General features: G+C 41.2%; 1 protein-coding gene across 1 annotated transcript in view; it reads right to left on the bottom strand.

The window, feature by feature from the left end:
- Positions 1–697: 697 nt before the first annotated feature.
- Positions 698–26,986, bottom strand: part of LOC124712205 (odorant receptor Or2-like) — a 62,463-nt gene continuing 36,174 nt past the window's right edge. Inside the window, exons 3-5 of the mRNA XM_047242502.1 lie at positions 26,573–26,674; positions 23,901–24,056; positions 698–763 (exon numbers count right to left, since the gene is read on the bottom strand). Of these exons, the coding sequence (XP_047098458.1) occupies positions 698–763; positions 23,901–24,056; positions 26,573–26,674 (324 nt within the window). The remainder of the gene's footprint in view (positions 764–23,900; positions 24,057–26,572; positions 26,675–26,986) is intronic.

Raw genomic sequence — 26,986 nt, 5'->3', positions numbered from 1 at the left:
ATTCCATGTTACATTTTACAAAATAAACCTTTTACATTTTCAAAAGTTTAAATTTTTTCAACAATAAAATATAGGGGTAACATTGAGTGTATTGTAGGCAATATAAAAAAGGTTTTAAATAATCTACCTCACATGAAATTGTGTCAATCTGAACATAATGTAAGGTAATGATAACAGAGCCAGTGCTAAGAATAGTTAAAGGTATGAAAATGAAATTTAGCTTTATCTTGCTGTAGCAAAACACCACTTTCAGTTCTGCTGTATACTATCCTCATAAAATGTTTTTGTGTATTTCTAAAGACATTCAGTTCTCCAGATGAAGCCTAAGGAAATGTGTCTGGTAAGTACAGATAAAATGAGGTGTTAATGTATCATAACCAATACTTACCATCGACATAAGACTTAGTACATGCATCTGCAGTGTCACATTTACTTCAATGTTTCAGAATGCGTTGTGTACACTACATATACAGAAAAAACTCGTTTGTTCTGTTGTACTAGTTCAAATTATTTTGTGTTCTTTCTTTGTATCTTATTTTTAAGTTACTTTATACAGTAATGGTTCACGTTTACTAATTATAGTAACATAAGCATATTAGTTTGCCACTGCATTTTTTCTGAAAATTCTGTATCTGTAAAAAAGGTCCTTAAGACTCAAAACAACAATAGCAAACTGTACATCAAAACCCACTGCTCTTCAGTTTGTAGAGCGCTTGTTTATTTGACCCAGCAGTGCATAATATGTGTAGGAGGCATTCACCAGCTGCAAGAGATGAGGCAAAACATGAGAAAATGTTCAAGGGAAGTCAGTAATAAACTAATATGATTTTCTGACAGTTCAGGTAATTTACATATATGAATCAGTAATTTTAGAATTAAAAAACTGAAAGAAATTACTATTATCACTATACAACATATACAATACAAGAGTTTGCAAAATGAGTATAATTCAAAGGATAATGAGGAAAAATAGATAACCCAACGTGTTGCTTGAAATACATTCCAAAGGAGGTATATCCGCTCCAAGGTGAAGATAAAAGATCTCTGACAATTTGCCATGTGCTGTGTACTGCAATACAGAGAGACAATGGCCCAGGAACAGGCTGACACAGTCATTGTAGATGGACAGGCAAATGGCACTGAGCAGCTGGCTGCACCACTGTACTGCAGAAAGTATTCAAACCTACAGCAACCACACCACAAACTGTCTTCAACAGTGATCCGTCGTTTGTGTGAGACAGGCTGGTCTACAGGAATGGGTAACATGAAAGATAAATGTGTCTAGTACATGGACAGGCCTTGGAGAAACAGGCATTGAACAGTGTAGTACATGATCGCAGTTTCAACAACAGGTGTCCCCCAGCATGAGGTAAGACACATAGCTGTGGAGAACATTCTGCAGTACAATGTTCATCGAACCCATCATGGTATTGGGATCTCTGTCATCTATTCTATTCACAGATGAGGCTACCTTTACAAGGGTTGGTGTCATCACTCTTCATAACACCCACTAGTGGGCTTTGGCGGATCACTCTGGTACCATGGTTGTAAATCGCCAGCATCAGTTCAGCCTCATGAAGTGCATGGGGATTACAGACAGATGCCTTGCATATGCGGACTTCCTTCCACAACGCCTACAGCAAGGCACATCTGCACTTCATGAAGGTGGTCAATGTGACTTAGGTGGCAAGAAAAATGAAGTAGCATCTACATGATGGTGCTACAGCTCACGTCTGGATTTCTGCACAGGGGCATCTCAACGACATCTATGCTGGCAAATAGACTGGATGAGCATATCCACTCACATGGTCTGCCTAGTTGCCAGACCATACCCTTTAGATATCTACCAGCTGGGTCACTTCAAACAAGCTGTGTATGCACAGGCCATTCTGGACCTGCTGAAATTGGAACTAGCCATTCAATTGCATGGTGGTACATCTGAAAATGTACACCTGCCATTTTATGCTTCGAGGCTCATGGGGGCCCGCCACTCTGAATACTTTTTCAAAGGTGGTATCGTCACTGTATGTTGTGCACAGTTATATACAAAGTGATGAATTGACAAATACCCTGTAAAACAGACACCATGTATTTCTGGCTTCTGGTCGGACGTCCTTATACATACTGCAAGAAAAATGTTAATAAACATGGAAACACGACATCGAATGTTATTCAGTGACGAATATGCCACGTGGGGATAATAGATGTACCTATAATAGTTTCAACTTCGTCCACCACCAACTGCGCCATCGTCTATCCTTGAATGGGGAATGCTTACAGCAAAAAGGCTAAGTGTGGAGCAGATGTGTGAAGCAAGCAGGCAGCCATGCCACAGAGATGCGCTCATCCTTCGTACAGGAAACTGCGCGAATTTGAAAGGGATCTGATTGTGGCCTTCGAGTGATAGGATGGTCCTTTCGGAAAATTGCCACATGAGCTTGGTGTTGTGCATTCATTGTGTAACAATGCTGGTATCAGTAGTCACGTGAACATTCTCACACCTGTAGACGAGGTCTGCCATGGTCGTCATATAGTAAGGGTAGCAGTGGCAGATCGTACACGTATAACAGCACAAATAACAGAGTTTGTGAGCCCCGACGTGTCAACACAAACTATTGCAAACATGTGAGTAGCAGCGGGACTATGGGTACACACACCTCTCGTTGAAGTTCCACTGACGCCATAGCATCAACGCGCACAGCTAGACTCGTACCGTCAAATGGCGCAGCGTGTTCTTTTTTATCGAAAGCGGATTCTGGCTGCACGCAACTGGTCGTCTGCCTGAACAACAAAGGCCTGATGATTGCTGCCTTGTAAACTGCATTCGTCCAAGACACACTGGCCTTTCCACAGGCCATATGGTCTGGGGTGAGATAACACCTTCAGTGTTTCTGGACATAACGCTAAGCTGCCCTCGGTACTTGCAGACTGTTGTTAGATCTGTTCTTTTCCTGCTCCTGCTACAGAGAGGTGATGTGTCGTTCCAACAGGATAATGCTCGCTCACACACTGTCTGTCAAACTCAGCGTGCTCTGCGAGACATATAGAAACTTTTCTGGCCAGTAAAATCTCTTGACCTATCTCCAGTCGAGCATGTGTGGGATATGATGGGATAAGAAATGACTCGTTCAACTCATCAATTAACAACTCCTACAGCACTTCACGAACAAGTCGAGCAGGCATGGCATAACATATCCTGGGACAATATTCACCACGTGCATGATCGACTGGTCACCAAAGTCAGCATGTGCCATTGCCGCCTGTGGAAGCTACACCACATAATAATATGGGTGTTGCAGCATGGGTCGATATCTGGGACCTCAGAGCTGGTGGTGCTATCAAACTGTAAATGTTATCATTTCATGTATTCCATACGCACTGTTCCAACAATGAATCTTGAGTCGATTGGAAGCCTTTGTACTACTTTTTCTTTTTCTGGAAGTATATATACAGGGTGAGTCACCTAACGTTACCGCTGGATGTATTTCGTAAACCACATCAAATACTGACGAACCGATTCCACAGACCGAACGTGAGGAGAGGGGCTAGTGTAATTGTTTAATACAAACCATACAAAAATGCACGGAAGTATGTTTTTTAACACAAACCTACGTTTTTTTAAATGGAATCACGTTAGTTTTGTTAGCACATCTGAACATATAAACAAATACGTAATCAGTGCCGTTTGTTGCATTGTAACATGTTAATTACATCCGGAGATATTGTAACCTAAAGTTGACGCTTGAAACCTCCGACGTTCAGTTGCGTGTTGTAAGAAACACGGGCCACGGCCGGCGAGCAGAATCTGCAGGGACATGTTTACGATGACGACCGTGTTTACGAGTGTGGCTGTAGTGCACTGTTGTGGTTTGGTCTAGCTGTCGCAGTGTCCGCATGTAGAGCTTGCTGCTATTGTTATTCTGCATTCGTCTCCGCACGCAGACCAACTGTAGTACACCGTGTTACCAGACATCTGTGATAGTGTAGTGTTGTAGGAACTGTGACCATGGTGTATTTGAACTCTGAAAAGGTGGAGATGATACTCATCTATGGCGAGTGTCGACGAAATGCAGCTGAAGCCTGCGGGGTGTATGCAGAACGGTTCCCGGACAGAGAGCATCGAACGTGCCGCACATTGCAAAACATCTACCGCCAACTGTATGCAACAGGTATGGTCGTAGCACGCAAACGGGTCCGTAACAGGCCCGTCACAGGAGAAGCGGGTGCAGTTGGTGTGTTAGCTGCTGTTGCCATGAACCCACACATGAGTACACGGGACATTGCGAGAGACGGTGGACTGAGTCAAAGTAGTGTGATGCGCATACTGCATCGTCACCGCTTTCACCCGTTTCATGTGTCGCTACATCAGCAATTACATGGTGATGACTTTAATCATCGAGTGCAATTCTGTCAATGGACATTAACAGAGAATGCGTTGCAGTTCTACCTGTTTACCGATGAAGCGGGTTTCACAAACCACGGGGCAGTGACTCTACGGAACATGCATTACTGGTCTGTGGACAATCGCTGGCTCAGACAGGTAGAGCGACAGCGACCGTGGACTGTAAATGTATGGTGCGGAATCATTGGCGACCACCTCATTGGTCCTCACTTCCTTGCAGGGGCCCAAACAGCTGCAACATACATCGCGTTTCTACAGAATGATCTGCCAACGTTGCTCGAAAATGTCCCACTGGAAACGCGTCGACGTATGTGGTATCAGCATGATGGTGCACCTGCACATTCCGCAATTCAAACTAGGCTGACCCTTGACAGGATGTTCGACAGGCGTTTCATAGGACGTGGAGGACACATAAATTGGCCAGCCCGTTCTCCTGATCTTACACCTCTGGACTTCTTTCTGTGGGGTACGTTAAAGGAGAATGTGTACCGTGATGTGCCTACAACCCCACAGGATATGAAACAACGTACTGTGGCAGCCTGCGGCGACATTACACCAGATGTACTGCGGCGTGTACGACATTCATTACGCCAGATTTTACAATTGTGTGCAGCAAATGATGGCCACCACATTGAACATCTATTGGCCTGACATGTCGGGACACACTCTATTCCACTCCGTAATTGAAAACGCAAACCACGTGTTTACGTGTACCTCACACCTCATGGTAATTTACATGTGCGTCAGTGAAAAAGACCAATAAAAAGGTGTTAGCATGTGGACGTAATGTGCTGTTCCAGTCCCCTCTGTACCTAAGGTCCATCAGCGTTCCCTTTGGATCCCTACGTAATTCGGTGCTCTCCGATACACACGATCGAACAGCGGAGGAGTGGTACTCAAGCGTCAACTTTAGGTTACAATATCTCCGGATGTAATTTACATTTTACAATGCAACAAACGGCACTGATTATGAATTTGTTTATATGTTCGGATGTGCTAACAAAACTAACGGGGTTCCATTTAAAAAAACGTAGGTTTGTGTTAAAAAGATACTTCCGTGCATTTTTTATGGTTTGTATTAAACAATTACACTAGCCCCTCTCCTCACGTTCGGTCTGTGGAATCGATTCGTCAGTATTTGATGTGGTTTACGAAATATATCCAGCGGAAATGTTAGGTGACTCACCTTGTATATATATATATCAAAAAAGTTTTGCATCACGCCAGTTCCCAGAACACCTGAAGATAGACGTTGACTGTGGATATTATTTCTCAGACACAGTAACTTTGACTGTTCAAAGATGTCACTAAACCTGCCCAAAGATCTAAACAACCATGCATGAGCAGCGCCTATTAGACGAAGGGGATCCGACAGCCGATCAGTTCTAGTCATTCCACCAGGAAGGAGGTACACAGTTTGTGTTGCCTGTAGTTCAACCATGCCTGAACCGTCAATACCGCGGATAGATCGCGTCCGTATTGTTACTTTGTGCCAGGAATGGCTCTCAACAAGGAAAGTGTCCAGGCGTCTCAGAGTGAACGAAAGCGATGTTGTTCGGACGTGGATGAGATACAGAGGGACAGGAACTGTCGATGACATGCCTCGCTCAGGCCACTCAAGGGCTACTACTGCAATGGATGACCGCTACTTACAGATTATGGCTCGAAGGAACCCTTACAGCAACATCAACATGTTGAATAATCCTTTTCATGCAGCCACAGGAAGTCGTGTTTCGACTCAAACTGTGCATAATGAGCGACCTCACTCCCGACGTCCATGGCTAAGTCCATCTTTGCAACCACGACACCATGCAGCGCGGTACAGGTGGACCCAACAACATGACGAATGGACCGCTCAGGATTGGCATCACGTTCTCTTCACTGATGAGTGTCGCATATCTCTTCAACCAGACAATCGTCAGAGAGGTGTTTGGAGTAAACCCGGTCAGGCTCAACCCCTTAGACACACTATAGAGCGAGTGCAGCAAGGTGGGGGTTCCCTGATGTTTTGGGGTGGCATTATGTGAGGCCGACGTACGCCGCTGGTAGTCATGGAAGGCGCCGTAACGGCTGTACGACGTGTGAATGCCATCCTCCGACCGACAGTGCAACCATATCGGCAGCATATTGGCGTCACATTCGTCTTCATGGACAACAATTTGTGCCCCCCATTGTGCATATCTTGTGAATGACTTCCTTCAGGATAACGACATCGCTCGACTAGAGTGGGCAGCATTTTCGCCAGATATGAACCCTATCGAACATTCCTGGGATACATTGAAAGCGGCTGTTTATGGACGACATGAGCCACCAATCACCCTAAGGGACCTACGCCGAATCGCTGTTGAGGAGTGGGACAATTTGGACCAACAGTGCCTTGATGAACTTGTGGATAGTACGCCACGACGAATACGGTCATGCATCAATGCAAGGGGACGTGCTACTGGGTATTAGAGGTACAGTTGTGTACAGCACCACCTCTGAAGGTCTCGCTATATGGTGGCACAATACGCATTGTGTGGTTTTCATGAGCAATAAAAGGGGAGGAAATGTTGTTTATGTTGACCTCTACTCCAATCTTCTGTACAGGTTCTGGAACTCTCGGAATCGAGGTGATGCAAAAATTTTTTGGTATATATGCTTTTGAAAAACCCGTGTTTCAGGTTATGAAGTTCTCATAGTCATCAATAAGCTTACCAGACACGTATTAAAATTGCTTACAGAATATTAACCGAGATATTTAGTATAGTTTGCTGTATTTTGGTGTTTATGGCACACATGTCTTGCATATGCGACATATTAAGTAGTATTATATGCATACTCATGCCCTCATTAATGTTTATCAACGCTATGGTAATGAGTATAGGCCAAAGCAATGAAATAAAATTTCTACCAAAGCTGGGATTCGGACTGAGGCGTTGTACTAACTAGACAGATGCAATAACTACTGTGTTACCCTGGCACCGGCTCTAATGCAGTTGCACAGATTACCCTAATAAGTGTCCCTCCATAATACAGACTCCAATACTCTCCTCAACTTATCTTGATTTTCGTCTTCTTAACTCATATTGGTATTGCACAGGCTCTCCAGCATTGGAATAGTACATTAGCATTGAACGAAATGGGGTAATATTGGCTGTACCTCTGGCGTAAATGATATATTGAATATGAAATTATATATTGGAAAGACATATTAAGTCTCAGCTTTATCAGTGACAACAAATACAGACTGAAGCAATGGATTAAAATTTGTATCAACGGCAGAACATATAATCACATATGATTTATGATTTATGTATAACCTATGTTTGAGGTGCAGGCAGGAGTATTCCCTTTTTGTGTAATGCTAAGTTGCTATTACAGTACTAGAGAACTTCTGCAACACTGATACAAGTTAAAAAAAGGAACATCAGGTGGAATGAGGTGTGAAACGTTATTTGTATTAGGGAGGGAGATGTACTAAGATAATCTGTGTGCACCCAGTTATACTCAGTAGTTAACTATGTGACACAAATTCACTTACATTTTGTCTGCAGCCAAGGATGCTACGAAATTAAAGTTTAAAACATGAAGGAACTATTTGGAACATCAACTGAAGTGGATGAGTAAACAAAGTTAACTCACGTCTTAGATCATCAACTTCAAATTCAATATCATTAAAAGGTAGTACTTTTAATCAATGTCGTCTTGGAACCTTAGAATATAGCCACAATGTAATATGCAACAAACTCAGAGACTTTCGTCGTGGAAAGATATCAAAAGCAAACTTTCAAAACCTAAAATTTCATATTAATTACTTTCTACTTACGACTGAGACAGCTTTTCTTTTGTTATAAATATGAAGTGATATATGTTAGCATTGATGGTTCTGTAATTAACAAATTTCTATTTATCTTTCCTTATAATTATTAAGTGATGCTTACTACTGGAATTCGACAGTGAGTAATAGAGAGACTAACAATTATTAATTATATAAAAAATTCAGTCTGGAAATTATTGTATCAGTTCGAAAAAAACTGTGTATATTTCGTTATTAAAACTTGAATGTGACAACTTTATGAGTGTGCAAGCAAATTTCCACCATTACTACAGGTCATGAAATACTTAATGTCAGATTGGACAAAAACTTCGTTTCACAATGATTTTGTCTTGTAATCAAATGACACACAGATTCTGCTAAATTGCAATAATCCATTAAAAGACACCGCTACTGAACTTTCTACCAACAAAGCCATGACATAGTTGGAATTCAAAAGTTGGAATTCGTCCCTTATCATTTATTTCAAACTTGCTAATACTTTTTTATAGTATCGAAAGTCACAATAAATCGTGTAAAACAGTTTTCAAAACTTACAGATTATAGTTTTCGTTGCAGTAAATGTTCATAAACTTAAAGGAACGAAACATGGTTTTAGTTACTACACAGGACATCCAATGACATAACATAAACTCTGAGTTACCCAACAGTGGCTAAGAGCTACAACCAGTGTAATACTCAGAGGTGACATCTGGTAACCTGTGTTTTGTAGTTTGTATTTACGTTTTTCAAAACTTGTTTAATATTATGCAGCCAGTGTTTCCCCTTAATCTAATGAACTTGTTGGTGGATGACATTATTTTATTCACCAGCAGTTGTGATAAATGTCGTTGAGTGATCAAATTTAAAGCCATAGAAGAATAATTTTATAAATCTTGGTTTCTAAATTTGCATGGTTTTCATCTGGTTGAGAAGAAATACAAGGCCAGCCAGTTACTTTAAGTTTTTGTTCATGTTTCACTTAAGATTTATATCTTTTTCGATTAACAGATGAAGAAAGTAAACACCTATTTTTTTTGAACTCTTAAGGCTAGGCAAAACCTAGCTGTAACCTGATTCCACTGAGTGCAGTATCGTGTGAAATCATCAAAACAACTGGTCCATCAAATCACATCATATCTTGATTTCAACACAAGGGTCCTGTTATTGGGATATATCATTTTTCAGGCTGTAAGTGCTACTGCCAGTCATCCTACAGCAGATGTAAATATTGCACAAGGAGCTAACGAAGATCGAATTGTGTTCCGTGAAATAAATATTTATTGGCTTGTAAACTATCTTTTCGTAAATTGCTTCTTATGTATGAAAGACATAACAAAGTTACTGACATGGTTCCTGAAAGTGAGACGGTTTACCAATGAAGATCATTGTGAGAAAGGGAACTTTCCCCAGGGGGAACATTTAGTGAATGCGCTTTGGAATGTTGTTGTTGTTGGTGTGGCCTTCAGTCTGGAGACTGGTTTGATTCAGCTCTCCATGCTATTCTATCCTGTGTAAGCCACTTAATCTCCGAATGTCTTCTCCAACCTACATCCTTCGGAATCTGCTTACCGTATTTCTCTCTCGGTCACCCTCTATGATTTTCACCCTCCACAGATCCCTATAATTCTTTGATGTCTGTAAATGGATCCTATCAACCGATTCCTTCTTTCAGTCAAGTTGTGCCACAAGTTTCTTTTCTCTCCAGTTCTATTTGGTAGTTGTTCACTGGTTACGTGATCTACATATCAAATCCTTAGCATCCTTCTGCAACACCATATTTCAAAAGTTTCTATTCTCTTCTTGTCTTAACTGTTTATCGCCCTGCGTGGCTGGTCCTGGCGGAGGTTCGAGTCCTCCCTCGGGCGTGGGTGTGTGTGTTAGTCCTTAAAATAATTTAGGTTAATTAGTGTGTAAGCTTAAGGACTGAAGACCTTAGCAGTTAAGTCCCATAAGATTTCACACACATTTGAACTTTTTTTTTGTTTATCACCCTTGTTTCACTTCCGTACATGGCTACACTCCAGACAAATACCTTCAGAAAAGACTTTCTAGTACTGAAGTCTATATTTCATGTTAACAAATTTCTCTTCTTCAGAAACGCTATTATTGTCAGTGTCAGTCGATATTTTAAATCCTCTCTAATTCAGCCAACATCAGATATTTTGCCACCCAAATACCAAAACTTATTTCTACCTTAAGTGTCTGGCGTCCTAATCTAATCTCTCCAACATTATGTAATTTAATTCGACTACCCTTCGTTAGCTTCGTATTGCTTTCGTTGATTTCCATCTTATATCCTCCTCTCAAGACACTGCCCACTCCATTCAACTGCTCTTCCAAGTCCTTTGCTGTCTGACAGAATCACAATATCATCGCAAACCTCTGAGTTTTTATTTTTTCACCTTGGGCTCTAATTCCTAGCCCAAGTTTTTCTTTGCTTTGCTTCACTGCTTGCTCAATACACAGATTAACATTGGGAGTAGGTTACAACGTGTCTCACTTCGTTCTCAACTACTGCTTCTCTTTCATGCCTCTCAACACATATGACCGCCGTCTGTTTGCTGTAGAAGTTGTAAATAGTCTTCCACTCCCTGTATTTTACACCTGCAACCTTCAGAATTTAAAAGAGAGTATTCCGGTCGACATTGTCAAATGCATTTTCCATCTTTTTTGTCATCAGTCTTATGGCTGGTTTTATGCGGCCCGCCACGAATTCCTCTCCTGTGCCAACCTCTTCATCTCAGAGTAGCACTTGCAACCTACGTCCTCAATTATTTGCTGGATGTATTCCAATCTCTGTCTTCCTCTACAGTTTTGCCCTCTACAGCTCCCTCTAGTAACATGGAAGTCATTCCCTCATTTCTTAACAGGTGTCCTATCATCCTCCATTTCAGTGTTTTGCACATGTTGCTTTCCTCTCCGATTCTGCGGAGAACCTCATTCCTTACCTTACCAGTCCACCTAATTATCAACATTCGTATGTAGCACCACATCTCAAATCCTTCGATTCTCTTCTGTTCCGGTTTTCCCACAGTCCATATTTCACTGCCATACAGTGCTGTACACCAGACTTACATTCTGAGAACTTTCGTCCTCAAATTAAAGGCGACATTTGATACTATTATAGTAAACTTCTCTTGGCCAGGAATGTCCTTTTTGCCATTGCTAAACTGCTTTTGATGTCCTCCTTACTCAGTCCATGATTGGTTATTTTACTGCCTAGGTAGCAGAATTCCTTAACTTCATCTCCTTTGTGACCATCAATCGTGATGTTAAGTTTCTCGTTGTTCTCATTTCTACTACTTGTCATTAGTTTCTTCTTTCATCGATGTACTCTCAGCCCATACTCTGTACTCGTTAGATTGTTCATTCCGTTCAGCAGATCACGTAATTCTTCTTCACTTTCGCTCGGGACAGCAATGTCATCAGCGCATCGTATCATTGATATCCTTTCACCTTGAATTTGAATTCCACTCCTGAACCCTTCTTCTATTTCCATCATTGCTTCCTCGATGTGCAGATTGAACTGTATTACACCCTTTTTAATACGAGCACTTCGTTCATGGTCGTCCACTCTTTTTATTCCCTCTTGGCTGTTGTACATATCCTATATTGCTCGTCCCTCCCCATAGCTTACCCCTATTTTTTCCAGAATTTCGAACATCATGCACCAGTTTAAGTTGACGAACACTTCTTCCAGGTTGACGAATCCTATGAACGTGTCTTGATTTTTCTTTAGTCTTGCTTCCATTATTAACCGCAAAGTCAGAATTGTCTCTCTCGTGCCTTTACCTTTCCTAAAGCCAAACTGATCGTCATCTAGCGCATCCTCAATTTTCTTCCCATTTTTCTGTATATTATTCTTTAAGCAACTTGGATGCATAAGCTATTAAGCTTATTGTGCGATAATTCGCGCACTTGTCACCTCCTGCAGTCTTCGGAATTGTGTGGATGATGCTTTCCCGAAAGTCAGATGGTATGTCGCCATACTCATACATTCTACACACCAACGTGAATAGTCGTTTTGTTGCCACTTCCAATAATGATTTTAGAAATTCTGATGGAATATTTTCTATCCCTTCTGCCTTATTTAAGTCCTATAAAGCTCTTTTAAATTCAGGTTCTAATACTGGATCCCCTATCTCATCTATATCGACTCGTGTTTCTTCTATCACATCAGACAGATCTTCCTGTTGATAGAGGATTTCAATGTATTCTTTCCACCTATCCGTTCTCTCCTCTGCATTTAACAATAGAATTGCCGTTGCACTCTTAATATTATAATATTGATTTTAATGCCACCGAAGGTTGTTTTGATTTTCCTGTATGCTGACTGTGTCTTTCCGACAATCATTTATTTTTCGATGTCTTCACATTTTTCTCAGAGCCATTTCGTCTTAGCTTCCCTGCACTTCGTATTTATTTCATTCTTCAGAGACATGTATTTCTGTATTCCTGAGTTTCCCGGAACATTTTTGTAAGCCCTCATTTCATGGATCAATTGAAGTATTTATTCTGTTACCCACTGTTTCTTCACAGTTACCTTCTTTGTAGCTGTGTCTTCCCTCCCATCTTCTGTGACGGCCCTTTTTGGAGATGTCCATTCCTCTTTGGCTGTACTGCGTATTGAGGTATTCCTTATTGCTATATCTATATCCTTAGAGAACTTCAACGGTATCTCGTCATTCACTTCCGTATCTCACTTTTTGCGTATTGGTTGTTCCTGACTAACGTCTTAAAACTTCAGCCTACTCTTCCTCGATACTATATTATGATCTGAGTCTATATCTGCTCCTGGGTACACCTTACGATCCAGTATCAGATTTCGGAGTCTGACTGACGATGATGTAATGTAACTGAAATCTTCCCGTATCACCTGGCCTTTTATAAGTATACCTCCTTCTCTTGTGATTCTTGAACAGAGTATTCGCTAGTACTAGCTGGAACTTTTTACATAACTTAATTAGTCTTTCTCTCTCTCATTCTTTGTACCAAGCCCATATTCTGTTGTAACCTTTCCTTCTACTCCTTCTCCTACAACTGCATTCCAGTCCCCCATGGCTACTGGATTTTCATCTCCCTGTACACACTGTGTTAGCCTTTCAGTGTCCTTATACATTTTCTCTGTCTCTTCACCTTCAGATTGCGACGTCGGCATGTATACCTGAACTAACGTTCTCGTTGTTGGTTTGAAGCCGATTCTGATAAGAACAACTCTGTCACCGAACTGTTCACAGTAACACACTCTCTGCCCTACTTTCCTATTCACAACAAATCCTACTCCCGTTACACCATTTTCTGATGGTGTTGATATTACCCTGTACTGATCTAACTAGAAATCCTTGCCATCTTTTCGCTTTACTTCACTGAACCCTACTATATAAATGCTATTTGGTCTAAAGTCATACTTTCTGATCGTATATTAATTGATGTTGTAATAAAGTTAACTACACCAAGAATTGATGGTACACCTGCCAAGTGTAGTGAAAAAATGGCTAGATCTACAGATGCACCTTGAGGCTTTGCATTTTCCTTTTCAGATTTTCTAGTATCCCTATCACGCTCACGATACTGACGTTCCACGCCCCGATACGTAGAACGTTGCCCTTTAGTTGGTTATTTAGTCTTTTCCTTATGATCACTTCCCTCTTGGCAATCCTCTTCCAGCGACCCAACTGGGCGGACTATTCCAGAACGTTTTGCGAATGGAGAGATTATCGTGACTCTTTTTTCAGTTGCAGGCCTCATGTCCAGTGGATACACGTCATGTGTATTTAATGCAGTGGTTTCCATTGCGTTCTGAATCCTCATGCCATTGATCATTTCTGATTCTTCAGCCTTTAGGGGCAGTATCCCACCCGCAACGACAGGATTGCGGCCTGGACCTCTGTCCGCTCCTCCGTCCAGTTTGAGAAGGGCTTTCGCAGAATATGGATGACTTCTTACACCGGAAGTTTTCGGCCACCAATGCTGATTATTAATCAGCTGTGAACCCGGGACAGACGACGTTTTGATTACTGCACAATCACGCTACCTCAAGATCACTAGTATTCTTTACAGAACAAGAAAAGGAAAGTGGTAGAAACCGACCTCGGTAAACATCAGTTTGGACTTCGGTGAAATGTAGGAACACGAGAGGCAATACTGGCTCTACGGCTTATCTCAGAAGATGTTTTAAAAAACGGCAAACCTAAGTTTATAGCTCCCGTGGTCTAGAAACAAAATAGTTGTAAGTGTCTATGCAGACGATATAGGGGTCATCATAAGGAATAATGAAGAGGTAACCATGCGAGCAACAGTGTCTGATACGTACTGTAGAGCATCTGGTGCCAATGCTAACGAAAAAAAGGTAAGATGTTGAATCTCAGAGGTTTTGATAATATCAACGTCGAATGGGCAAAATTATTCCGACAACATAAAGCAGTTGGGATCACCCTGACAGCATGTCCTGGCCGTTGACGTAAATTCAGGCAGTGTACTTTTCTCATCGCGTTGTCGCCGTCCAGCACGGTGTGTAGTTTGACAGCACAATGTATAATTGGTTGTGGGCCCCAGTACCTTCTACGTTGTTCCGTTGAACTCCCTGTTATGTGCTAAACGGGTGTAGCGGAAGTTATCCTGTCGCTTGGTCCGTTGACGGTCTGTCGGTTGGCTTGTCGTCGGGTCGAGAATGGTTTGGCCGAGTGCCTGTCTCGCCTAACCGAGCGTTAGTGTTTGAATTACCTCGGAAACTTCTGAGCGCCGTTTGGTATACTGCCTTTTCTTATTTCTTGTTGTTGTTTGTATTTGTATGGCTTCTAGCCCATTTTTAAATTAAGGTTCTTTTGCCCTTAAGGCATAAGATTGTTTGGACCTTCAGCCTAATTTAAAGAACTGTTTTAAGTAAGGCCTTTGGCTTTTTAAAATTTTAATTTAGTTGAGTCTTAAGTGATGGGCCTTCAGCTGATTTTGAATTAAAGTTGTTTTGTTCTTAAGGTGTCAGATTGCTTGGTCCTTCCGAATAATTAAAGAACTGTTTTAAGGTAAGGCCTTTGGCCTTTTAAAAATTTATTTTGGTTTGAGTCTTAGGTGATGGGCCTTCAGCGGAATTTTAAATTACGATTCTTTTCTTTTAAGCTGTCAGATTGTTTGGGCCTTCAGTCTAATTAAAAGAACTGATTTAAGATAAGACCTTCTGCCCTTTAAATTTCTGATTTTGATCTGAGTCTTAAGTTATTGGCTTTCAACAGATTTTAAAGTGGTCTTGCCCTTCAGGCATGAGATTGTATGGCGTATTCAGCCGGTTATTAAGTTCCAAAAATTAATGCTTTTTTTGAAAAAAAAATTTTTCTTGGCTATTGTAATGTTTCGTCAAATAAATAAAGTTGTATGTTCCAGTGTAACTGCCAGCCACTTATTTTTGCCTCTTTTGACATTTTAAACTACCTGTCCTGTCCTGCGGGTTTAGGGTCAAGCATTTTATGGTAATGAAACATGGACTGTGGGAAAACAGGAACCGAAGAGGAATTTGAGATGTGGTGCTACACAAGAATGTTGGAAACTGTAAGGTAAGGAATGAGGAGGTTCTGCGTAGAATTGGAGAGGAAAGAAATATGTGGAAAACACTGACAACGAGAAGGGATAGGATGATAGGCCATCTGTTAAGACACCAGGAAATGACTTGCATGGTATTAGAGGGAACTGTAGAGGCCGAAATCTGTAGAGTAAGACAGAGATTGTATTACATCCAGCAAATAACTGAGGACGTAGGTTTCAGATGCTGCTGTGAGATGAAGGGGTTGTCACATGAGAGAAATTCTTGGCAGGCCCCGTGAAACCAGTACGTAGGTATTAGTATTTTGCAACCCTGACTTATTAAAATTAACACAACGTTAACTCTCATGTGTTAATTTCACGTACAAAGCTGTATATTTACCTACTAAAATGTACTTTAAAAAACGTCAATGATTAGCTGGACTATTATATCTATGGATGCAGCGAATATTATCGAGAGGTTAGTTACTGTTTATGTTTATGAGCAGGCAACTTCACTGTATACTAAGATAAACAGGTGCTGCAGAGATGTAACAACAACCAAAGAAAATAAATTGCTCCTAACCTTTCCTATCCTACCGGACATTAAGTCCAAAGATAAAAAAAAGTCACCTGCTTGTAACAGTAATTTCTTTGACCAAGACAATTTGACACTTAGCCAACTGTTATTCAAAATGGTTCAAATGGCTCTGAGCACTATGGGACTTAACTTCTGAGGTCATCAGTCCCCTAGAACTTAGAACGACTTAAACCTAACTAACCTAAGGACGTCACACACATCCATGCTCGAGGCAGGATTCGAGCTTGCGACCGTAACGGTCGCGCTGTTCCAGACTGTAGCGCCTAGAAGCGCTCGGCCACTCCCGCCGGCCAACTGTCATTCAGTCAAGATGATATACTCAGTAATGAAACGAAGCAGTAGGCTCTGCCAGAAATATCGACTCTTAGACAATGGGTTATAGTGTATTTCAATTCGACAGTATTTATAACACTTGTAAGTAAGCATTACAGATATGGATTCTTATACGGTTGTATCACTTGTTGTGTATTTCACTGTTATTATCTAATCTGCTCTCAGAAAACACTTGATAATGGCACTTTGAAGCCGAATGATTGTGTAAGTGTAAATGTAACACTATAAATAAACAACAGTCTAATGGCGGTACTGACTTTAAAGAAACATACTAGAGCGTTGGTTGTAAACAATAGGAAGCAACAAAGAAAATGTGCATGAAAAGTCTCTTCTAGGCATGTTGACAAACGGATTGGTGTACACAAGCCGCGCTGTTCGATTCACGATAGGAGACACGGACCTGTCTATTGAGCACATCGGAGAACGCAGTTTTACTTATATTTACGTTACACAGGATTTGAAAAGTATGTTGAGAGAAAAGAAAAGTTGTGCAAAACTTGAGGGTTAGGGAGAACTTCTTTTAAGTAGTTTAGAACCCTTGGTTTAGATATTAGAACCTAGGAGAAACTGTCACTAAAATGGTAAGCGTGAAATTGTGAAACGAATAAAATGCTCTGCGTACCGCAAGTAAAACCAATATATCATGCCGTTGTGCTGATACCGTGTTGGATTGCACTTATAGTAGTGTGCAAGCAAGAAAAGTGCTCCGTGATGGAGTCTGCGCAAAGAGGATAAAGAATACTTTCCCACCTCGCTAGTGTGCTGTCTATCTCTGCCCGCACCGTACGCTCCACCCCTTCCCTACACTGTTAAGTGGCAATACTAGTGTGAGCGCTACACCGCGCCTTTGTTTCCGCTTCCGACTCTGCATATGGTACATTTACATGTGACACTTTTCACCGGAAGCACAATGAAATGCAAAATTTGGGCACGAAAGTAACTTCCGCATGACGTTTCACTGCCAAGTGCCATAGCTCGATGAAACTTAGACCATACTTAGAAGGAATTGTCACTGTGCGATATAGAAGGTAAGAGGAAGAAATACTCAATGAGACGAACAGAAACGACCCTTTTTTTCAAGGACCATAACTATACTGATATCACCGCAATTCATTATGGTACCATGGACATTACATCAAGCGGGACATGGCTCTTAACTTGTGTGATCACCAAGGATGGCAGTACATGCTGTACAACGTGATCGCAAACTGGCCACATGGTTGGTGATTTCTTGTTGTATGGCGTCCCATCCCCCCACCAGCACACTTCACAATTGCTGGATGATCGTTGGTACATGTGGAAGTCTGTAATACATCTGCCCAGCGCATCTTGCTCCGCGGGATTTAAGTCGTTGGAATTTGTAGGCAAGTTCATTCACTGAATATCCTCTCATTTCAGGAACTCCTCCTGCGCTCTTAGATGCGTTCTCATGCATAAAAGTAAAGCCGTTATCAATGCACCCCTGAAAAAAATGCACGTGGGGAGGCAGTACAGTGTCACAATAACTCTGATCGGTGTTTGTACCGAATCCAAACATTTGGGCGTAAGTACACCTATGCGACATTATGCCTTCTTACACCGTAACACCTGGAACACTGAAATGATCTAGTTCGACAGTATTCCTGGAAGCGTTACGTGTTCTCCCTTTTCGTCACATGACAGGACGTCCAGAATTGTTGAACAAGATCGTCTTGGTAGTCGGGGTGTTACGGAGTCTGAAGGCTTGCTGTAACATGACCGTAGTGGCCTCCAAATTTTCGAACACGGTACACACACCGGTCAATGTTATTGTGAATTTGTGCTGTTTCCCCAGGCGCTTCTTTTCTGGTCGCACTCGTACTTCATTTAATATTTAGGTATGACAATGCACAACCATATCGAACAATGCAGCTAGAAGAGCTCTTGGAACGAAATGGGATTCAGCGAATGAAATGACTTGCCCGTCTGTGGCAGCATCCACCTACAGACATCGATCTTCACCCACCTGCGTCTGGTGCGATTGCCCCCATTTCTGCGTCTGACGCTACCTGTAGGCACACCTGTGACAGTGGCCACTGAGATGTCTGTCGATGCTGAAGATAGACGCTCTGGAGGTGTACAGGACGATGGAGCCCCCATGGTGACGTCAGCTGCCCCCTTGACACAGCGATGAGCCCTTCCATGAGGACCTAACGGGGGGGCTTCCCTTGCTTCCTCCATGTTTGTATCGGGTGCTCTCCTGGCGGTTTCAGCTTTATAAAACTCTTCCATATCATCAATGTCAATACCATTCGCATGTGCCATAAACTGGAATTATTCCTAGACATGCTATATGCTCTAGACGTTGATGTTGCCCTCCTTCAACTGATGCAATTTGCAACTTTCTTGGCCCCCGTGGCTTTGCAGCACTTGTCTCCCATGTTTCCTCTGCTGATATTGGGGTGGTGATCCTATTGTGTGACGATATCATCGCTGATGCAATTGCCTGTCTACAGGTGAGGCTCTCATGTTTGGTGTTGTCAGGGTCATCAAAGTCTATGCGCTAAGTGGTGCGGCTCACCGCCGTACTAATTCCACTTTCTTTTCTAAGGGGGCCATGCATCCATTCCTGAGTCAGCAGGATCCCTTGATCACGAGAGGTAACGCTCGTTAAACCCAGGCGCCCAAAAACCGTCTGCCGCATCACTCTCCATGCGTGTCACTATCTGCAATTGAGCTGCACTTGAACTGTTGGGAGAGTGTTCATGGTGACCGTCCTGGGTTTATGCATTTCGCTAGCCATTCTTCTTGTCGCCTCAGTCATGTTTATATCTACCACAGGCTTCTGAAGTCCGGCCCATTGATTTCTCTGACCATGGCGAATATATCAGTGTCGTCAGTCCCTGTGGCCGAAGGGTGTGGCGCAGTTGGGGACAATTGAAGGTGACATGATCCATCTTTCATCACCTGACTGTCGGCAGCTCCTTGAGACCACTTGGACAGCCTTTCGTTCACGCAGTCATACAGATCAGTCTGTCCAGTTATGGTGGGTCCTCTGCACAAAGCCTGCCCATTGCAAGGACTTGATTGGTTATGGAACGGAGGTCACAGTGTGCCTATGATGAACCCAGTTAAGAGCGTCAGGTGGTGGAAAATGATGTGAAGACACAGCTCACTGCCCACTCTCGATCTCACCCTGAAGGAGCTATGGTCACACACACACGGCGTTAGCGCAAGAGTAGCCATCTATGTGCCACTTGTTAGCAGAATAGCTGCACTGGTGGAGAAGTTTGATTAATATTCTTATCACTAACGATGGCTGGTAATTAGATACCCAATGCTATACAGGGTCTACCACCTATGCACAGTATTTTACCCAGACAACATTACAGTGCCTCCCCAGTCACTTTTAGCTCGGTTCCTGGGATCTGTTTGTTGACGTCGTCAACGACGAAGTTATCCAGGCAGGTTCTACAAACATGTCGCCAGGCCGTGACGGCCTCCCAGTTTTATTGGACATTTAGTCCTCTTCTGGCACCGGTGTATAAGGATCTTATGTCCAGATCCAAGACGGCTCCCTCGACGGTCTCCTTATTCTCATCTACTTGCCTTGTGGTACATCACGGATATGCAGTAATCGCCCATTGACGTTGCTCAACTGTGAAACGAAGATCTGTACCTGGCTATTTGCTGCATGGCTTAAACAGGTGGCCTGGTACGTAGTTTCCCCTTAACAAACCTCTTGATGGAAAGTGTCAATAACATCTGCATTGCCCGCCTTTTCTGTCAGAGCACAGTCACTATTATCTACACTCATTGTGGCCGCTCTTGACTTAAGCCAGGCGTTTGACAGAGACGATCACTACGTGGGTGCTCTGCAACGTGGGACACCCTGATAGTATCATCGACGTCATAATAAGCTTCCTTCGCGGAGCGGTGACCCATGTACTCTGCAATGGTCATCTCACTCCTACCATATTGATCCGTCGTTCAGTGCATCAAGGCACATACTCTCTGCATCATTGTATGCTTTCGCTACGGTACTGTTGCTCTGCGGCCTCTGTCAACGCCTGTCTCTTGGTGGCTATTTATGTTGCTGCACTGCTTATATGGACGATCTCGTTCTTCATAGTGGTGCTAAGGTCAAGGAATCGTTGGCACGAGTTATAACCTACAGCGCAGCTTCTGGTAGCTGCCTTAATGTCTGCAAATCGAGCGCTATGGTTATGGCTGCAGGGCTACCTGAGAACTAGGTTTTATCATGTCCTTGACAGAGCGACAGCCTTTTTCGTCAGCTCTAAAATGATACTGTGGCGCTGTTGTTAGGAGAGCCTTCGCAGCCTGTTACTGGTGGTTCTTACACAAAACTCACGCTCAGCCCGTATTCAGCTTTCGGACGTCCCCTCGCTCACTTTTCACGTCATTCCTTCTTCGCCAAATTGAGCTATTTTTGAATACATTATGGGAGTGACAGTGATCAATGTGTTACAAATATTTACTATCAGAAACAGTCTTGATCAGAATTTATTTATTACGGTGACCGGTTCCGACCACTACTGTGGTCATCTTCAGAGCTACAAGTCGTATACAAAGCTTTAATTAGAGGGCTACATACATTAAAGAAAATATATAAAGTTATAAAGCTATAAAACGATGAATTACCAATGAGTAAGAACCTCCTTCTGCTGGAGAATCACTACTGTAGAAACAAGTGCACGTCTTACTATATATAATGGAGGCTCCACCCACTTCTGACGGAATGATGTCATTACTAACCAATGGGTTATAGGTCGAATAACAATGTAAAATTTCTTAGTTAAAAGAACATTGTCAAGAAATAAAAATAAACACACACTAAACTTAGCTTATTTAACAGCTATTGTCAATTAAGAAGCGTTAAAAATATTTAAACATGTAGGATAAATGAACTTCTCCGGCCGCGGTGGCCGAGCGGTTCTAGGCGCTACAGTCTGGAACCGCGAGAGCGCTACGGTCGCAGGTTCGAATTCTGCCTCGGGCATGGATGTGTGTGATGTCCTTAAGTTGGTTAGTTTTGAGTAGTTCTAAGTTCTAGGGGACTGATGATCTCAGAAGTTAAGTCCCATAGTGCTCAGAGCCATTTGAACCATAAATGAAATTCGTTTTGACAGTAAATGGGTTGCCCTCTCAAGGCCTGTTAGTGAAGCATTTGGAACCATTGGTTACCATGGTGAAGTTGGACGCCGTTCCAAAGATAAGGCAGCAGGCTTCTTTCCACTGAAGTTGTTGTATAGTTGATAGTCAAACTAGTGGTTGCCATGGTGAGGATAAACTCCAGTGCAAAGATGTGGCAGCAGGCTTCTTTCTAACAATGTTGTTGCGAAAGTGGAATGGCAAAGACTGTCACGTCAGACGATGTACTATTGAGTAGCAACATGTCTTTATTGGAACGATTTTCAATGAGTAGGCTGCAATAATCTTTAGCTGACATGTATAGTACATGTTGCACAGATATGATTTACTGGTGTAATAAGAGACTTTCATTTACATAGATTACATAATAATTCTTACAGATCAATACTAAGACAAAAAAAATCGATAGGGCGCGATAGTTGTGCATATTTATGAAATATTGTCTATGAAGTTCGTATGTAGATTCCAAATGTTTTTTTAATGATATATGACATTTTTCAAAAAGGCATTGCTATTATTTATGTAGCATGCCAGTCTTATAAACAAATAAAAGTAATGAAAACAGAAGGAATTTAGAATTATAATGCTATGAGTCGTAGTGTCAAAAATAAAGGAATCAGTCTAAAAGCATATAAGCAAACATTCTAAAAACAAAGTCAGTCATAAAATAATGTTTGGTGAAATAAAATTACAAAGTAAAGGTAATATATTTCCTAAAAGTCTTAATAATTTTAAAAACGAAGGACAAAAGAGTGAACACTCTAAAGCAGATCATCGAAAAGCTCAAAGAAATGTTTGTCTTTGAATTGAAGTTGTTCGTTTAAAACAGATAACGGAAAAGATTTCAATTTCTTCTAAAGTATTTAGCAGTAGTCCTTTTGGCACAGTATGTAATATTTTCAAATTGTTAGAAATGCAACCCTCAGAATGATTGTATCCATGAAGATGTTGACCAAATATTGATTTGGTACGTGCAGTACAAGTAGGATGTTCCTTAAAACGTTTTAGAAAGTTAAGGCCAGTTTGGCAAATATACTGTTTCTCACAGTCATTACATAGTATTTTGTAAACGCCTGACTTTTGGTATATACTTGATTCCCCAATTGTGTGTTTCAGTTTCATCTGTAGTGGGTTATTGGTTTTGAATGCTATTTTCACGCTTGTATTCTTAAATAATTTATTTATTTTATATGAAATAGGTCCCAAGTATGTCATTTTTGTAAATCTCTTCTTGGAATTTATAACAGCATCAACTGTTTCCCTTAATTTATCAGGTTTGTCACCCTCACCCTCCTACGAACAATGACTTCGAAATCTAGACAAACCCGTGTCTAGGTAAGTTTTTGGTCCACCGACTGTGGTTGTGTATTTCGTAGACTTTCTGCAGTAGCACGTGAAGGCTGTAGCATGAATATAGGGATGATTGAAAAAATATGTTTATCCAGAAAGGGATTATGTGGAAAAATAAACGCATTGTTAGAATAAAAATGTTGTCTCACACCAGCAAGCCGAAACAATTTTACTTTGCCATCATATCTGGTCGTGGAAAGAGACACACAACTGAAAACTGTTGTAAATGTTACTGGTATGTCGAGAGTAAAATAATGGAGTAAAACAATGATAAAATTTCTGTTTAAATTGCTAGTGAGTTATAGTTTTAACAAATTTTAACAGGGGATCCACCATTACTATGAGAAGATATTTTTCATTTATTTAGCTGGCGTGATAGACAAATGCCTATACGTTTCATTAAAACTACGTAAGTACAAAATGTAGCAGTGCTGTTCTGAAACTGATTTAAGTGTGAACAATGCATTTACATACTCATTCAATACACAGATACTGCTAACACAGCATTATTGATCATCGGAATGTACAGTTAACTGCTAAATGAATGTGTGGGCAGTTGGTACATTTGTGTGCAGATGCAGATAGAATATTCAGAGTTATTGTTTTACACCGATAACTTGAAATTAGCATTTAGGCAGATGTCTGCTTATTGTATGAGATGTATAGACTTCTGGCCACTAACAACAACCAAAGAAACTGAAACTCATGCCGGTAAGTTCTATTGCTACAAGAGGTTGTTGTGCGATGCAGCAGATGAGCGTATACGTACTGACCGAAAGAAACGCTTCCCTGTTGATCGGGTAGATGTATCCGGCTGTGAGAATGAGCGGTTTCTGGGCGCGGCTGACGAGGATCTTCAGGGCGTGCTTGAAGCGTGCACTTGCGTCCATCCACGAACAGCCGTATGCAGCCGTCGAAACCACCTCCGCCTATTGACAACGGAAAAATGAAAATTGTATATCCCGTATCTTGTTTTTCTTCTCCGGCTTAAGAGACTAATTTTCTTCCAGCAGATGGTTATCCAAATAATCAGTGTACTTCAGTGACAAAAATATTACATCGTCTGCGAAGCCTAAGTTAATAGAAACAAGGGAATGTGAGCAATAAGCACTTGCACGCTCGTTACTTCGTTAGCCACTAAAATGTTTCATTCATCGGACAATAGCAGACGCCGAGTAGTGAACGTAATCAACTCTGGAGGTATTGAGTGTGATTCTCTCTTCAGGGTGAATATGTGTCATAAGTGATACACTTATATTGAAGTGATTTTTATTTAGGAAAGGTCACTATTCGCGTCCATGTGTAGGGGAGAGACGGGCAAAATGGCCATTGGGGTCTGGGGGCTATAGGGTGTTGGCATGCTATGGGAAATGATTTAACTTATTCTCCTTTGAGGATCGAGTCAGCCCGTGAAGTCTAACCTCTCTTTAAAATGTTGTATTTGTGGGAATCCACAGCCTCCAGATGCTTAATAAACTTAAACTTGGTCCGCATAGGCTGTAATGCTATGTTTTTTTAATTGTGCGATTAGCTAATTTCGACAAAGCGTCATTGTCAAGCACATTCTTAACATCTGCATTTCGCCAGTATTTGAAAATGACATGAAATACAGATGTTACAAATATGCCTGACAATGACGCTTTGTCGAATTCTGCCAATCGCACGATTAAATAGATTTTTCGTTACAGCCTACTACGGACCATGTTTACGTTTATCCAACCTGTCTGCTATGCTGCTCCTTTTTAGCTGTCCGGATGGAATGTAAGTGGTCAGTTGGTGTATTTATTGTGGAGAGGGAAAGTCACGTACATCTTTTTAATGAAATTGAGTTGAAAGTGTCACATCTGGACTCCAGAATTCTTCTTTAGTTAATGAACTTCTGGTAATGGTAGGCAGCTTCTGTGTAACGGCGCCAATCCTGGAAAAGTGGCCATCTCGATGGCGGCTTCTGGCCACCTTGTACAGGGAGGCAAACGTAACAGCAGTGGTCGTAAGAACTGCTGTACGTACATTAAGTACTTACAACAGTGACATACGAAAAAACAAGTAAGAAGAAGGAGAAACGGAAAGCAATCAAAGTGAACAAAGGCCCTCTTAAGACGAGTGCGAAGGGCTGTTTTTGACGACGATGATGCAGACAATGAGTGCTCGTATTGCAAAGAAAAATTTTCAGATCCAAGGACAGAAGAGCCGTGGATTTAATGCCAACTCTGCTCGCTCAGTGCCCACGAACTCTGCACAGCAATTGAGGAACACAGTTTGACATTTATTTGTGAAAAGCGGAAATATTTTAACTCGAATCATATTTTAGAATAAAATGTATTTGGTTCTTTGTTAAAATAGTTTTTTATCTCTTGTTTTTAGGTTTAATATTAAGCGGCCACTTTCCTCGCTCGTGTCAGGCAAAGTGGCCACTTTACCACTTTGTAAAAATGGAATTTCTTAAAGTACTTAATTTTATCCTAAGGTAATGAAGCTGTTTGATATTATACTTCAATAAGATCAGATTGTAATCACTTATTTCTGTGTATTACCTACTAACGTCATTCACTTTAAAAAAATGTGACTACCTTAGACTGGCCACTTTCCCTGTGCTCCTCTACTAGAACAATAAATTTGTTTTGAAGATTTTACTTTGTGAAAACACCAATTCTTCTTTTTCTCTCGTCATTCATACATGTTTTGATGATATAATACAGTTCTCAGGCGGTTTTCCTATATTTTACTGTCAGACGCCAAGTAAATGTTGATGAGAATTCATTTTTATGCTCATCCAATTTATTCTGTTGCTGACTGTTTACAAAAAGGAAAAAAGTCAATTGTTTTGCTTCTAGAGAATTAGGTCTGACAAAGTGTGAAATAATTTTAGCTCGAAACTATCTGTGTGATTTGTTTGAACCAGATATATCCAAAAACAAACCAGTACTATTTATTCAGGCCTTACAATTACTATTATATTTATAATTCTAGGTAGGTAACTCAGCGATTCGTGAGCAGAGTTGTAGTAGGAAAAACTTGTTATTGCATCAGCTTAATCGCATTTCTCATACTATAATTATCTTAACATTTGTTTCTTGGGCTAGTAGCTGGGTTACGAAATTACTACGTTTTGTCATGTGTGAAATTTATCAATAAAATTTAAAGCGAAATGTATCAGTTCCCAACTATATATTACCATTCAGAACACACAAAGTACTCATGTTGAGTATGTATAACTGAATAAAACGTATTCCGTAGTGAAAAATGTGATTCCACTCAGGTTTCTATCTGGCGGGGTTCTGTGCAATATCTGTATTAGTATCACCATCACTTTTGTTGAAGAGCTAGTCACTACATGATAAACGAACAGTTATAGGGGGAGTATGTGGGAAGTTTAACAGAGAAGAGAAGGAAAAAGTGAAAGTAAATAGTAATAGGAAGCAATTTAATGTAGCATTGTTCTCACCTGTTCTGTTACATGGTGAGCAGCCCAACAATAGAGATACACCTGACCTCCAGGAATGGGAAGAAAAGAGACGCATCTAATAACTGCCGTGATGTCAGCGCTCTGTAGAAGGAAATCACGAAAATTCAGAATCAGACACAAATTGTTTAGTATTGTTAGCTACCATATCTATCATACTCAACTGTGTGTTCACTCAAAAAAGTGAATCGGTAGTAAGTGTAAGCACACAATGAAAGAGCCCAAGCTGCCAGAAAAAAGCCAACAGTTAGTACGGTAACTGTAAGGCAGAGATCGTCATCATGCAGAAGGTCCCACATAAGCTGAATACTATTAACGTAAAGTATTTGTCGCAGTATACCAAAAATAAATTTTCGTAAGTGGTAGTAAGAAATCAAGTCATAATTTTATTCTACA

The sequence above is a fragment of the Schistocerca piceifrons genome, chromosome 8, assembly GCF_021461385.2.
Source record: "Schistocerca piceifrons isolate TAMUIC-IGC-003096 chromosome 8, iqSchPice1.1, whole genome shotgun sequence".
Taxonomy (NCBI): domain Eukaryota; kingdom Metazoa; phylum Arthropoda; class Insecta; order Orthoptera; family Acrididae; genus Schistocerca; species Schistocerca piceifrons.
The sequence above is the reverse complement of the archived record's forward strand: the minus strand, read 5'-3'. Positions and strand labels throughout refer to the sequence as shown.